Raw genomic sequence first — 14,887 nt, 5'->3', positions numbered from 1 at the left:
AGAGCTAGTTCCAGGACAGGCTCCAAAACCACAGAGAAACCCTGTCTCGAAAAAAACCAAAAAAAAAAGAAAAAAGGAATGATCCTGTTTCTTGACTTTCCTGTCTCTAGCTGGACTTTAATTTACCATTTCTCATACTGGACTCTTTGTTTCTAATATATTCCAGTATGTTTTTCATATTTGCTTCATATCTTTCTAAAATGGATTAAATGTGACTTTGCTTTGTTTGATGTGGTATACGAGATAGTCCCTCTGAGGATTTACAAGTATTGAGCCAATTCATTCCCATACATTTGATTTTAGTTAGCATGAAGGATCAGAATTTGGTAACTTATATAAATATATTACTAGTATCTTATGATTTCTATATAAATATATCATTTGTAACTATGTATGTGGGTATGTTATATATTAAATAATTTTACAAAGATAGCACAGCAACTAAGTAAATGTCACAGATATTTGGTTTAAACCTGACAAATCTGGTTTTAGATTCAATGTTGATAATACTACAACATTCATAAAATGAAATTAAGGAAAAAATGTGTGTGCAAGTGTGTGTACACGTGTGTGTATGATAGAGAGAGTGAGAGAGCCACAGAGAGATAGAGAGATGGAGAAAGGCAGAATGAGAGATAGAAATATATAGACAGACAGATTAGGAGAAGAACTGTGGCAGTGGGTTATGATAAAAATATATCTTAATACTCAGGAGGCAGAAGCAGATAGATCTCTGTGAATTTGATGCCAGCCTGGTCTCCAAAGTGAGTTTCAAGACATGCTCCAAAGCTACACAGAGAAACCCTGTCTCAAAAATCCAATGCACATACACACACACACACACACACACACACACTCACACAAACGCACACAGATATATCTTAAATTCTAAGACTAGAACTTTTGATGGGCTGAGTTAATATACTTTGAGATCATTTCAGACTTAATACTTCTCTCCTGCTGGATACTCAGCTTGTTTATCTAACCTGCCTTTAAAAGAACAATATAACAGCCAACATTACTTGACTTGGATTTCCTGTATAATCAACATTTATAAAATCATAGCTACAAGCTTAAGTTATATACTCTTATATTGTTCTTGCCCAGAAAGCAATGTATATATGCATGTATGATAATTATTTGCTGAAAACAGCAAGTAGAATGAAAGTAACATTAGATAATAAACACCCAGTATAAATATTGAACATAGCTTGATAGCATTTGTTTATTAACTGGAGTCAGCAACAAAATCATTTGTAAAACTCTGTTAAAAGCTTCGATAAAGTACACCATTCCTTTCCCATGTAATGCCTTCTGTGTTGTTCAACAATAGAAAGAGAAAAGCCCTTTATTAGAAACACAGAGATGTGGGCAGAAATATACACAAGATAGACTTCAGACAGGCACAGATTCAGACTCATACAACAGACAGGGACAATGGAAGATACAGGGAGGAAGCAGTAGAGAGTTCAAAGCTGAACTTTCTCTTGGTTATATTACACCAAGGGGGGAAGCTTTTTAATTTCCTTTGTTTAATGTGACACCCACATCTCATTGGCAATTCTGAGCTTATCATTTGAAACCAATGCAGAGAGAGAATTGCACTATGCACCCTAGTTGCACCTGTAAGTCAGTCTTCCTGTCATAGTCTCAGGAGAGGTTGGATTGTCATACTAAGCAGTTATATGTGGTTCAAAGTAATATACATGTAGCAGTTTTAGGAATCTGGAACCTTTCTTTGTTACCACATCTCTCTTTGCCCTATATTTGTATTATTAGCTGATTTGGCTATGAATTTTTTTATGTCCCTAGCTACTATATTTATTCTAGCATCCATAAAATATTAAAAATATTCTTATTACTTGGCTTTGAACTTACTGTGTTCATTATTTATTATAAAAATGAATGAGAACTATATTCACCTAGAATGTTAGCTGAACACAACTGGATTTGATAATTTAGAGTTAAAGAATATTTTAATAGGTTTTTCTATTAATCCTTAGAATTGAATAAAAGACATTAAGTTTTTTTCACTATAAATATTTAGTATACATTCAATGCAACTTATACAATAATTATAAATATATTTTATTTCATTTTTATATTTATGTATGTATTATTGGTTATGTTTGTGCATGCACATATTTGAGTCTGAAGGTAGAAGACACTTTACAGAAATAGGCCCTCTCCTTCTACCATATGGGTCCTGAGGATTAGACTAAGGTCATCAGGCTTGCTAGCAAGTGCCTTCTACAGCTGAGCCATCTCACCAGCTCTGGATTTGCTTTTTGTAGCTAAGATGTTTTATATATACGTTATTTTTTTAACGATTCTGAAATTCATTAGAGTATCAAATATAATTTCTAGGATTTAATGTATATTTCAGGTGCCGTATGAGTTGTATACTATTGAAATGAATCATGAGATTTTTATCTAAAAGGATATTATGAAATTTGAGTTGATAAATTTTGTTCCATTGTTTAGTCAAGCACCAGTCTAGACTTTTGCAGGTGTGTTTATCTGTGATTAACATTTCAATCAATAATATTTTAGTAAAGCAGATTACTTTCCATAAGTGGGATAAATGTAATCCCATCAATTGAGGATCTTAAGAGAAAAGATTTAAGTCGCCAGAAATGAAAGCAATTCTGCCTCCAGATTTCCACTGAACTCCGGCATCAACAATTCCCATGCCTGTTGCCTTGCTAGCTTGTCCCAAGTTTGTGAAATTGTCTACTCCTACAATTCTGTAAAGCGAAGTTTTAAATTTTGTCCTTGTCTACCTCTCTCTCCTTACTCACCTCTCTGTTCTCTTGATCTCTCGCCCCCCCCCCACACACAATGTATTCTATTTCTCTGAATAATGCATTATAACTAGTAATTAACACTGAAAGAAAAGGCTGGAGAAAGGCTCTGCAATTAAGAACATGTTATGCTTTCCAGAGGGTTAGAGTTTGGTTCCTAGCACCCATATGGTACCTCCCAGCTGAATGGAACTCCAGTTCTAGGTGATCTGACACCCTATTCTGACATTTGCTAGCATTAGATAGCCATACACAAACATACATACAAATAACTTATTAAATCTTATAAAAACCAATGCTAGAATAAAGCGTTACTATTACTACCACTACTGTTACTACATAATAGGAGTAAAAAGGCTTTTTCCTTTTCAGATTAAACCAGTGATAACAGGGGTGAAGCACAGAAACACTGCTTCACACTGTTACTCTCACAAGATTAGGAAGTTCATTGAATCTTTGAGACTCTCTCTTTCAAGCCAAACAAAGACTCATAGATTTATTGTTTCCTCTCATTATACTCAATGTGCTCTGACAAATCTACATTGCCAGGAGGTGCTGTCTCACCACGGGCTCAAAACGATGGGAATGATGAGTCCATATCATACCGTCTGGTAGAGGGATATGGGCACTCAATAATTTATGGTACTGAAGACATTATCTCTTTTCCAGTGTATTTTTGGCTTATTTATCAAAACCAGATGCTGGTGGTTTGTGCATTTATGCCTGGGTCTTCAATTAGATTCTGTTAAAACATGCGGGGGGAACTGGATGGCTGCATGTAAGAGAATCCAAATAGATCTATCCTTATTGCCCTGCACAAAACTCAACTCCAAATGGACCAAAGATCTCAACATAAAACCAGATACATTGCACATGATAAAAAATGTGGGGAATAACCTTGAACTCATTTGGTACAGGAAAAGACTTTCTGAACAGAATACTGTTACCACAGGCTCTACAATTTAGAAATAAATGAAACTGAAAACCTTCTGAATACAAAACAGCATCATCATTAGGACAAAGGGGCAGCCTATAGAAAGGGAAAGGATTTTTATCAACTGCAAACCTGATAGAGGGCTAATATCCAAAATATATAAAAGAATCCATACAACTGAATATCAAGAAAACAAACAATCCAATTAAAAAATGGGGCACAGATCTAAACAAAAAAAAAATCTCAGAAGAGGAAAACCAAATGACTGAGAAAAACTAAAAATGTTTAACATCCTTGGTCATCAGGGCAATGCAAATCAGAACTACTTTGATATTTCACTGCTCACCTGTCATAATGGCTAAGATCAACAAAAGAAGGGGAAGTTCATGCTGACAAGGATGAGGAACACTCCTCCATTCCTGGTGGGACAGCAAGCTTGTACAGCCACTGTGGAAATCAGGGTGGTGGTTCCTCAGGAAGAAATGACTCTTTCCACCTTAAGATACAGCTATGCCATTCATAGGCACAGACCTAAAGGACACTTCATCCTACCACAGAGACTTTTGCTCAACTCTGTTTATTTCTGCCCTATTCTTAATAGCCAGAAATTGAAAACAACCTAGATACCACTCAGGAGATGGATGTATAAATAAAATGCAGCAATTTACACACTGGAATATTAATCAGCTATTAAAGATAATAAAATCAACAGGTAAATGGATGGAACTGACTATATCTTCATATAAAGGGGTAATAGTTAGGATTAATGGGGCTGGAACTGGAGGATCAAGCGAGGAGGTAGAGGAATAAGGGGACAAGGGAGAGAGTATGGAGTGGGACAGCTAAAATTAAGAGCCATATGAGTAGAGGTATGCAAACCTAATAGCGGAGACATGTCCTAAAATAGATTCTAACATATATTAATAACATATATAAAGGTGATCTAAATGAATTCTTCAAATAACAGGAGAAACAAGATCCCAACTGGACTTCTCTTGTTACCAATTGAAGTTTACAATACTGGGAATGGCTTATATCTACCTGAATTGCCAGCCAAAGGAGACACTTGGGACCCACAAACAACCCGTGCTGTTGTCATGGCTGTAGGTCTATCTTCACAAATGCAAGGCAAGGCCCTATTGCTGAAGACAACACCTATAGAACTCACTGAACATGGAGAAGTCAAGCTGGTGCCCATATAGGGTCTTTGCCCATAGAGTCTAGTGTTCTTGGTGCTGGAAGGAACTCTGGAAATGCCGAAGTAAAAATGCAAACACTAACACAGCTATAAACCCTTCAGTCTACAATGGTGGCCTGCCTGAATGATACTCTGGTAAAACAGTAGTGCAAAGCTTATTGGTAAGCAACTGAAATCTGTTTTGTTTTAAGGACTATACCATAATGTGACCCGCCCCTGACATTGCATGAGTGACCAAGAATCTGAGACTAGTGAGCCCAGGATCTAGAGGAAAATGAAATACTACTGTTCTTCTATGTAGCAATAAAATAACTTCTAATGACATTTTGCTACATTTGTAGATCAGTGCCTTACTCAGCCATTATCACAGAAGCTTCCTCCTGAAACAGATAGGAATAAATATAGAGACCCAGCCAGAAAATACGCAGAGAATGAAAGACCTTGGAACACATAGACATAAGTGGGATATCTCCAATAAATCCCCATCCTCAGAGCTCAGGGACCCCTGAATAAGAGGATGAAGAAAGAATCTAAGAACCAGAGTGGACTGAGAGTCTAACGCTCCTAGTCTGACCTGGGCTTACACCAATTTGTACATGTTCTTCCAACTGCTGAGTATAATTATATATGAAGCTGCTCTGCTCTGACAAAAATAATATTTCCTTGCAATTGTCTACCACAATATTTCCATCCCATCTTCCCCAGTGGTCTCTGAGCTTTGGGTTGGATAGGAGGGTGTAGAATGCATGTTTCTTTTAGGGCTGAATACTCTACAGGCTCTTATTCCATGTCCTTGGGTCAGTTGGGGTTCATTATGTTGATCACCATCTACTACAAATAGAAGCTCTTCAAATGAGAGTTGATAGATATACTGATCTATTGATATAATCATAAGTCATTAGAAGTTCATTTAATACTATGCCCAGTTTTGTAGAATAATAAGAATGGGCTCTCCCTTATGACATATGAACAGTCTAACTATAAGTGCTCAGCCTGATTCTGGTCCCAGGTATGGGTTTCATCTTGTGGAACAGGTCTTAAATCTAAGCAGAATGTGGTTGGTTACTCCCATGGTGTTTGTGCCACTATAGTACCACTGGGCACCTCTTGTCAGGTCAGTCATTATTGTAGGCCAAAGGGTTTGTAGCATGTAAGACTGGTGATTTCTTTTCTTCTCTGGTAGCATGCATAGCATCTTTCAGCATTATCAAAACTAAGTCATTGTGTATGAAGGTCCATACCAGCTTGATTTCTCCATGTTCTATGATTTACATATGTGGTATCTTCAGCAACAAGGTCTTATAGGCCACAGAGGTTTGTACAAATCTTACTTGCCCCAGACTGCATTGTCTGAGAGAAGCACTGGAAGATAAAACACCAGGACAAGATCTCTCTCAAACACAGCACTTTCTAGTCTTTGACCTGCCAATCTTTCCTTTTAAAAAGATATTTTTTATTCTTGTACAAATTCATAATTTGCCTAATGTACTTTCAATCTTATTTATCCTCACTATTATACCATTTCTACTTACACTGAACACCATACACATTCCCCCAAAAGTCCTTTTCCTAGTTTCAAGACTTTTGTAATTTACTGTGTTTATTTATTAGACGTCTTTGTATGAGCATAGGTCGGGGTTTATTTATTTGGAGGCTGGGTAACTTACTAATCCCTATACCACTAGAGAAAATGATTTCTCTTCCTTCAGTCACAATTTAGTGTTGATGAATTTTTCAAGGAAAGATCAGGTCTGGGCAGCTCCTCTCCCATTTTGATGGAATATTGATTGTTTCAAATTTTCACAAGTCTTATTATGCAGGTAACCACGGTTGATGTATAACTAACTTTTTCAGGTTTATCTATTAAAAGCCTTAACGTCATATGGACATAGGCTAGATTTCTAACTTCTCATGTATCATCTTCCTAACCTCCTCCATGAGTTTAGTTGATGTTTCCTAAGACTTAATTTCTATCTCTAAAATGGTAATAACAATATGCACTTCCTTTATTTATAAGGAACATTGAAATGAAACCACTTACATGAATTTCTTCACTACCCAGATAAAATTTTCTCTCATCATTTAATTTTATCCACATAACTTACTTCATGTTTTCCAAGGAGTCTTCACTGTTAAATATTTTAAATTGCTGCTTTTTTGGTAGTGAGATTAAACAAAAAGCTACTAAAAGTTTATGAGATACTCTCTAAACATGCATTCCAATCATCCAAACATCATAATCAAAACAACACCAGCTAACACTTACTCTCACTGAGATTCTATCAGGGTTCTGCCCTAAGTATTCCACACACTGTCACTAAGGCATGAAAAAGTAATTCTATTTTATAGAAAAGGAAACTGAGGTAGGAAATTTTAGAGATTTTATACAAGGAAAAAAGTCAATGGCCAATTCAGGCAGTTTGCTATCCAACACTTGTATGTGCTTTTGTTTTATGGCCTCATAATGATAGCAGTGGGAATTATGGCAGAAAAAGTTATAAAGGCAAGGTTCTCATATACAAATGTTAGGGGACTCACATTGGCCAACATTATTTGTGAAATGAAAGGAAAAACATAATAAAGCAGAATCTGTCTTTCCATATCTTCTGCACTGCTATGCAGGTTATTGTGGTATTATGCTTTGCAATATTAATGGGCATGAACAAGAATTTTGCATAATTCAGATACCTCTAGGGAAGCAACTTCAAATCATTCCTAATTTATGAGCTTTTGGTCCCCTGACCCAGTCACTTTGAAGAAGAAAATGACCAGGAATTGTTGACAAATTTAGCAGTGAATGAACTGGAGAAAAAATAAGCAATCTGGACAACAGAATGTCTCATCTGAATTCACTTAAAAGGAAACTTACTCTTGCATTTAGAGTTAAATATGAGTATGAATAATATGATTACCTGAAAGCAACAGATATCAAGGAAACTGTTTTGTATGATATAACATACAGCTATTTTGTAGACCTAATTATTGAGGTCTATTACTACTAGTGAGGAAAATGCTTATTCAATTTGTTTGCTTTTGATGAAATGTAATAACCATATATTATATATATGGAAAGACAGATCCTGCTTTATTATATTTTTCCTTTCATTTCACAAATAGTGTTGGCCAATGTGAATATATATATATATATATATATATATATATATATATATTCAAAACATTCAATGTTATGAGCTGGGATTTACGAAGGTGGGAAATGCTTCAATATAGTATCACACATGTATTAATTATTTTCTCTATTCAAATGATTATTTTTTAAGAATTTCTAGAAGGTATAGGGCAATAAAAAGAAGAACAAACCATTAGTGGGCAAATACAACTTTATGAGCAAATACTTTATTCCCACCCTCTCCTTGAAAACCACCAAATTTATATAAAGAAAAATTGTATTTTGAGCACTAATATAACTTTGTGAGTACTGAATTTCCATCCTATTTCATAAATCTGAAATAGGAAGACAAATTAAAACATAGCAGTGTTACACATGACATTATTTAGACAAACATATCTTGTCAGAATTATCCAAGTAGCATCATTTGCAACTCCATGAATGTTCAGAAGTCAGATTCTAGCTTATGCTTTAATAACCAGCATGACACATTTCAAAAGACTATTTAAATTAGAGTTGGTTCCTTATGCTGCAATTATTTATAAAGGGTCTCAGTTATAAAAGAAAAAAGCTTAGAAACATGGAGTTATTCAAATCACTAGATATTGTCAGAGAAATATATACTTGCCCTCCAGCCATTCAATTGTAATCTATATCATAAAAAATGTAAACACAACAGAGTAAAAAAGATTGCAAGGGATAATGGAAAAATCTGTATCTGATGATGAACATATATTGCAAATATATTAATTCTATTTTTATCTTAGGGAAAGGAAGCTATTTCTCATTAGCAAAATAATAAATGATTAAAATTCTGGTAATATTTGCATATACATCTTTACCAAATTTTCCTACTTTTTCAGACAAGAAACAATACAATTGCACATTAAGATTTACTGCTTTGAGCTGATATATTGTAACATTGTAGAAAACTCTTAGGGTCCACTTTTGGAACGGAAAGTTCTGATACATCAACTGAACGACTCATTGCTAGCCATTGCATTATTCTTGTCACAGTGGATGTACAGATGACATTTTGAAATCAAATGTAGAGCTATAGCACCTACATTTGTTCTTCTTTGTCCATAGTAGTAGTGGGAGAAACTGCCTAGTTTCTTTCCACATCTATTTCTCTTCTTCACAGGTTCAATACCGGTACTAATTTGACATTGTCTTTATAGACATAGGCTCATGTCACATGGCACAAACAACAGACTATAAAAAAAATCAATGTGTATTTCTTTTAGGGTTGGCTCATGACAAATTCTTATGAGCAATAGTCATTTTCTATCTATTGATTAAATGCCTAATATGTTCTGGATGCAAGGTGACATTTTGGGACAGCAAAAGAATAAAAAAGTAATCTACTATAAAAGCCCCAGTAAGATGTGAGAGGTTACTAGTCATAGTGGTTAATGCTGTTCACCTAGTGCATTGGTTTGTCTATAAATTCATAGTTTGAACAACAATCCAAGTTTAGATTTCACAACTGAGAACAGGACATTTAGATTAACACCACGCAAATGAAGAGACAGTGTTTCTGGGACGTGAATCAGGACATAAATAATTGCAGAACAGAAATGTATTTAGTTCTAGTAACCATATTAAAAATAAAAGAGTTGATAAAGTACTCAAAGGACAAGGTTGTCGAACCATAAAGAGGCATGAAAATTCTAAGCTATGCTCTTTGTTTTGAAAGCTTTAACAATCTGAGTAACTTGGAACCCAGTTACTTATATACAAAAAAAATTACTATGAAATTGCATAGGGTGACTTTTTAAAGACTGTATGTGTACATACACTTTATATGGTAGTTACAAGATACTTAATATGTGATAGCTATTAGAGAGACATTGTAGAGGGACATTAAAGTTGGTTCAGGAAACAAGTGTTGGCTTGGCCCAGCAATCAAGACTATGAGAAAGAGACTGTTATCTCCATGAGCATCAGCTCAGATAGATGATAACTAAGGAGACTATAACTCTCCACACTATGTTCACCACATTCACCATGTAATGCCTTGAGACTCCATAAACCCGAGCTTCACTAAAATCATACATTTTCAATTCATTGGAATCATATTCAATAGCTGGATGACTTTATATCCTGAAAATATTCTTCAGTGAAATAGTTATCATATACAAATATATTACATTTTCTATACTTTGAGCTGTTACTGAGTATTTCATGTATCTGGCTTTAATGTTCCCTTACCCATTGAGAGACTTACTTCGATCAGTGATGATTGTTCTAGCTTCTTGATTGCTGGTTTTGTTTTTCAAATTCTGGGCAGCAGTAATGAGTTCTTCCAACTGGGGGCGTCTCTGCTCCAAATCTTGTAGTGTTGCCTGAAAGAAGAAAAATATCTCTTGCACTGGGAGTTCTCCAGCATTGTATATTCCTTTATTATACCATAAAGGAAAAGGACCATTTTCAAATCAGCTGAAACATTTCTAGAAACAAAAAGACGTAACAGGATATGAATCTCCAGTTTGTGAGGCTTTATAGAAAGGAACTGAATATGACATGTCTTCCATTCTTAGATACAAGATGATTTCAAATGAAAATTGTAGCAGAGACTTGCCTCTCTACCTATGAACTAAGATGGAGTAATTTGGATTTGTGTAAATAAACTTCTAAAAAATGTAATTTGCCTCATCACAGTGTATTTGAAAAGGGTTAGTTATATTTTTAGTCTTGTCTTGGGTAATTTCTTTAGAGACAGGAAAATCTCATATATCATTTAAGATATAGTATTTAATGTCTTTGTAAATAAAATTCATTACATATAAAATGAGAAGTTGATATAGATGAACTGCAGCAAGTTTCCTTAAAGTTGCCTATCCATGAAAATCACCAAACTTCTTTGATTCATTTCAGACTTAATGAATTAATAAATAGCTGGTAATACTCATTTTTAATAAATTCTCCACCTCATCATATGATTATAAATTTTTGAATAGCATCACTTAAACTCTAGTCCTTAGAATCTTCCATTATATAAATATTTTGGTGTATAAGTGGTGTATGTGGTGAATGTACACATGTGTTGGCAGATGCAGGCACCTATCTAAGGCACATGGAGGTCATAGTGTTCAGGTGTCTTCCTTTTTTACTTTCTGCCTTAGGATTTTGAGACAGGGTCTTTCTGAGAATGTATAGCTCACAATTTTCAGATATGCTGGCAACTAGCAAGCCTCAGTGAGTCTCTCTCCTTTATTCACGGGAACTGGAATCCTAGAAACGGAAATGCAAAATCTAATCTTCATTGCTGTGCAGTAAGCACTCTTGACCATTGAGCCATCTCGGCAATCCTCATATAAATAATTTTAACATTTAGTGACTTTTGGGAAACCATTTACAAAAATAAACTTAACATTAAAACCATTTTAAGTATAAATGTTAATCAGTAATAACGTCCTTTTGTCTTCAAACATGAATATCTATTTGCCATCTTAGTATCTACAGTCAATGGTGAAAATCTTAGAAATATGAACAAAATATTTGAAAAAATATTGTTCTGGTTACAAAACTTAATTTTACTTTAATTGGGTGAAATAAACAATAATTTCTATTTATTAACAAGCACTCTGACAGATGCTGTGCATTCACTTGTTAGTTTTTGTTTATTGTTTTTTACCTTAGGTTCTTAGACTATCTTTTCTTGGGTTCTTGGTCATCCTAGCAATGTCCGGTGTAACTTCCCAGTCATGAAGTGGGCTTAACTTAAATGAGACATTGCTTTAATACTTGCACAAGTTTTGTGCCCCCATTGCACTAGTATATTTTGCAGTCAGGATCAGAGGATTTGTGGTTGCATTGGGATTTATGTACAAAGTACCTTCCTGTCTGTACCAAAGACACTAGGTAATTCAGGATTGTTTTAGCTATCCTGTTTTTTCGGTGTGTGTGTGTGTGTGTGTTTGCACATGAACCTGAAAATTAACCTTTAAAGGTCTGCAAAAAATTAAAGATCTGTTGGAATTTGGTGGGGTTGCCTTGAATCTGTAGATTCTTTTGGCAAGGGGGGCATTTCTACCATATTAATGCTGCCTATTCATGAGCATGAAAGATCTTTCTACTCATATCTTCTTCAATTTATTTCTTCAAAGACTTGAAGTTCTTTCTACACAGGTCTTTTCCCTTTCTTGGTTAAAGTTACCACAAGATATTATATATTATTTGAGCTGTTGTGAAAGGTGCTGCTTTCCTATTTTTTCCCGGTTCATTTGTCATTTGTATCAATGAGAGCTGATTCTTGTGAGTTAATTTTGTATCCTGCTACTTTGCTTAAAGTGCCTATGAGCTGTAAAATTTCCTGTAAGGACCACTTATGTGTCCTATCATATCATTTGCAAATAAAAATACTTTACTTCTTCTTTTCCAATAAAAGGGGAGGTCTGTAGTGAGCCTACTTGTTCCCCTGGCCAGAGTGACCTGTTTGCTCCCAGGAAGTGCCTGTTTGATTTGGGAACTGGTATAAAGCAATGAATGGGGGAAGGGATATTAGAAGGAAAATATTTGTATGATTCACTGGAGAGATGGGCAGGGGAAGAATGAAGGCCTCAGAAAATCGTGTGCTATGGAAGACTTGGGGTTGAGACTGGAGGATTGGATTTGGAGAAGCAGAAGAAGTAAAAATCTACAGTTAGCCTACCTGCTTCCCTGGCCGGAATGCATCTTTTATTTTTGTTCTCTTAATAACTATATTAGAACTTGTCAGACTTTAAATGTTAAGTTCATAAAAGTGAAAAGATAAAATTTGATAGCTAATAATACTTCTGAACCTCATTTACCTCTTTATGCCCTTTGATACCAGATAATTTTCTAGTGATTTTGATTTTGGTAAGGGCAACTCTGGATCATTTATTTAGCATTTTCTTTGTGAACAGCTTTCAGATTTAATCTCAATGGTTTCTTGTAATATTAAAATAGTAGGAAAAACTTATTCAAACACTGTACATTTATTTAGAGAATATTTCTGTGGTTTTTTGAAAAAAAAATCAGAGTGGCTCGCTTTTGAAAGATCTTCTGCATTTGTAAGTTGTGATTGCTCAGAAGAAAAATCCAATTTTCAGGTTTCTAACTTTTATGGTTTTTTTTTATATAAAAGTGTGTTTGAAATATGGAACAAATTGCCAAAGACAGCTATTGAAGTAAGTAGCATAAGAAAGTTGGACAGTACTGAACAAAATTTAAGGCAGTGACAACAACTGCAGATAGATTTTGTAAAATAAGACATATTCTAGGGTTGGAATGCTAAAAGTTAATCATCTGGAAAACAGCAGGTTGAAAAGTTGAGAAGTAAGATTTCTTCTCAACTGCAGAATTATGGTCAATAGATCGTATAGTTTTAAAATGTTACCCCCAAACTAGAGATAATGCCAAACACTCACCTTGAATTTGATAACTAAACAAATACATTCAGATAAAAAGATATAAATTCTTCCATTTGTTTACGTCTTAATTTATAATATTACAGGTTTTTTTTTTCCAATTCTAGATCTTCTAGGGGATATGGGTGTGGCAGTGAACAAATTTACCTGTTACGGTTATGTGGCTAGTGAAAGTTATTTTTTAACAATTGAAAAGATTTTGATAAGAAGTAACTATCAGATTATCTTTTTTGATTTCTGGACTCTTTGCTTTTTACTTATAGATATATTACTAGATACTTGCTCTACTCTTATTTACTTTGAGGACGTTTACATTTCTTTAAAGTTAAAAGTGTGTTGTAAAAGTAACTCCATCAACTTGTACTTGAATTTTCCCAGACTCTAAATTAAACCTGACCCCGAGGAACATCTTTCACTGCTGAAATTAGCAAGCATGTCAATTTAGGCTTAAAACAACCCATTTTCCCCTCTAATGAACAGAATTCATCTCAGGCTATTGTGAAACCTGTTCTCTAGTTGGGTGCGTCTCTAATTCTGCTGACAGACACATGCTTTATGAGCACCCTGGAAGATTATTAATTACATCCTTTAAAGAAGCCTCATAAAAACAGAAAGACCTTCACAACTATATTATAGCTGTGTATTCCTGAGCAAAACCACAAATCTTTATCACACCCATTAAAATACTTTTTCCTATATGGTAGAACAAGAGCATTCTTTGGTTTTCTTTGTAGAAAAAAGGGAAGGATTTGAATAATGAGGCCATTCAAGTATTTTTCACTAATACACTATAAAAATAACAACCAAAGGACATTTCACGAAACATAACACTATAATATAATGTGAATGAAGGTTATTTTTAATTGATTTCACTTTATGCATATGTTATTTATTTGTTTTTATAATTACTTTAACTAGCAACTTAAATGAAAATGAATTCCACAACTTGTCAAATGCAAGGAGTTTTATTTGTCTCCTATAGAGTTAACCAAGTGTCAGAAAACACTTGACTAAATCATTATTTGAAGTACCTAAATCCTAATTATCTCTTCCAAATTCTATTCTGTGCCTGCATCTGCTGCTCTTATCAGATGCTACCCTCTCAAATAAATTGTGACTATAATCTAAAGCCTCAGATTAACTCAGGGTGGTACTGTCTCTCACCTTTCTCATTGTAACTTTACTCATGCCAAAGAAATAGAATGCTAAGGACTCCTATCTATTTCTCTGCTATGACACAAGGTATTTACTGAATATTTACATGAACAAAACTAAAGCCATTACATGCTTAACAGTACTTAAGCATTGTAATTTATTGTGTCTACATGGAGTCTACCATTCTACAAGAAACAAAACACAGGAAAAGGAAGGAACTGATGCTATTTCTAAGAAGACCTAAGGCAGCTATCAGACTTAACTACAAGCAGC

General features: G+C 34.6%; 1 protein-coding gene across 1 annotated transcript in view; it reads right to left on the bottom strand.

The window, feature by feature from the left end:
- Dmd (dystrophin) overlaps positions 1-14,887 on the bottom strand; it is a 1,456,297-nt gene that overhangs the window by 594,595 nt on the left and 846,815 nt on the right. The window contains exon 39 of the mRNA XM_026777353.1: positions 10,294-10,411. Within this exon, the coding sequence (XP_026633154.1) occupies positions 10,294-10,411 (118 nt within the window). The remainder of the gene's footprint in view (positions 1-10,293; positions 10,412-14,887) is intronic.

Source organism: Microtus ochrogaster, unplaced genomic scaffold (genome assembly GCF_000317375.1).
Source record: "Microtus ochrogaster isolate Prairie Vole_2 unplaced genomic scaffold, MicOch1.0 UNK58, whole genome shotgun sequence".
Classification (NCBI taxonomy): domain Eukaryota; kingdom Metazoa; phylum Chordata; class Mammalia; order Rodentia; family Cricetidae; genus Microtus; species Microtus ochrogaster.
This window is presented reverse-complemented; position numbering and strand designations above follow the sequence as displayed.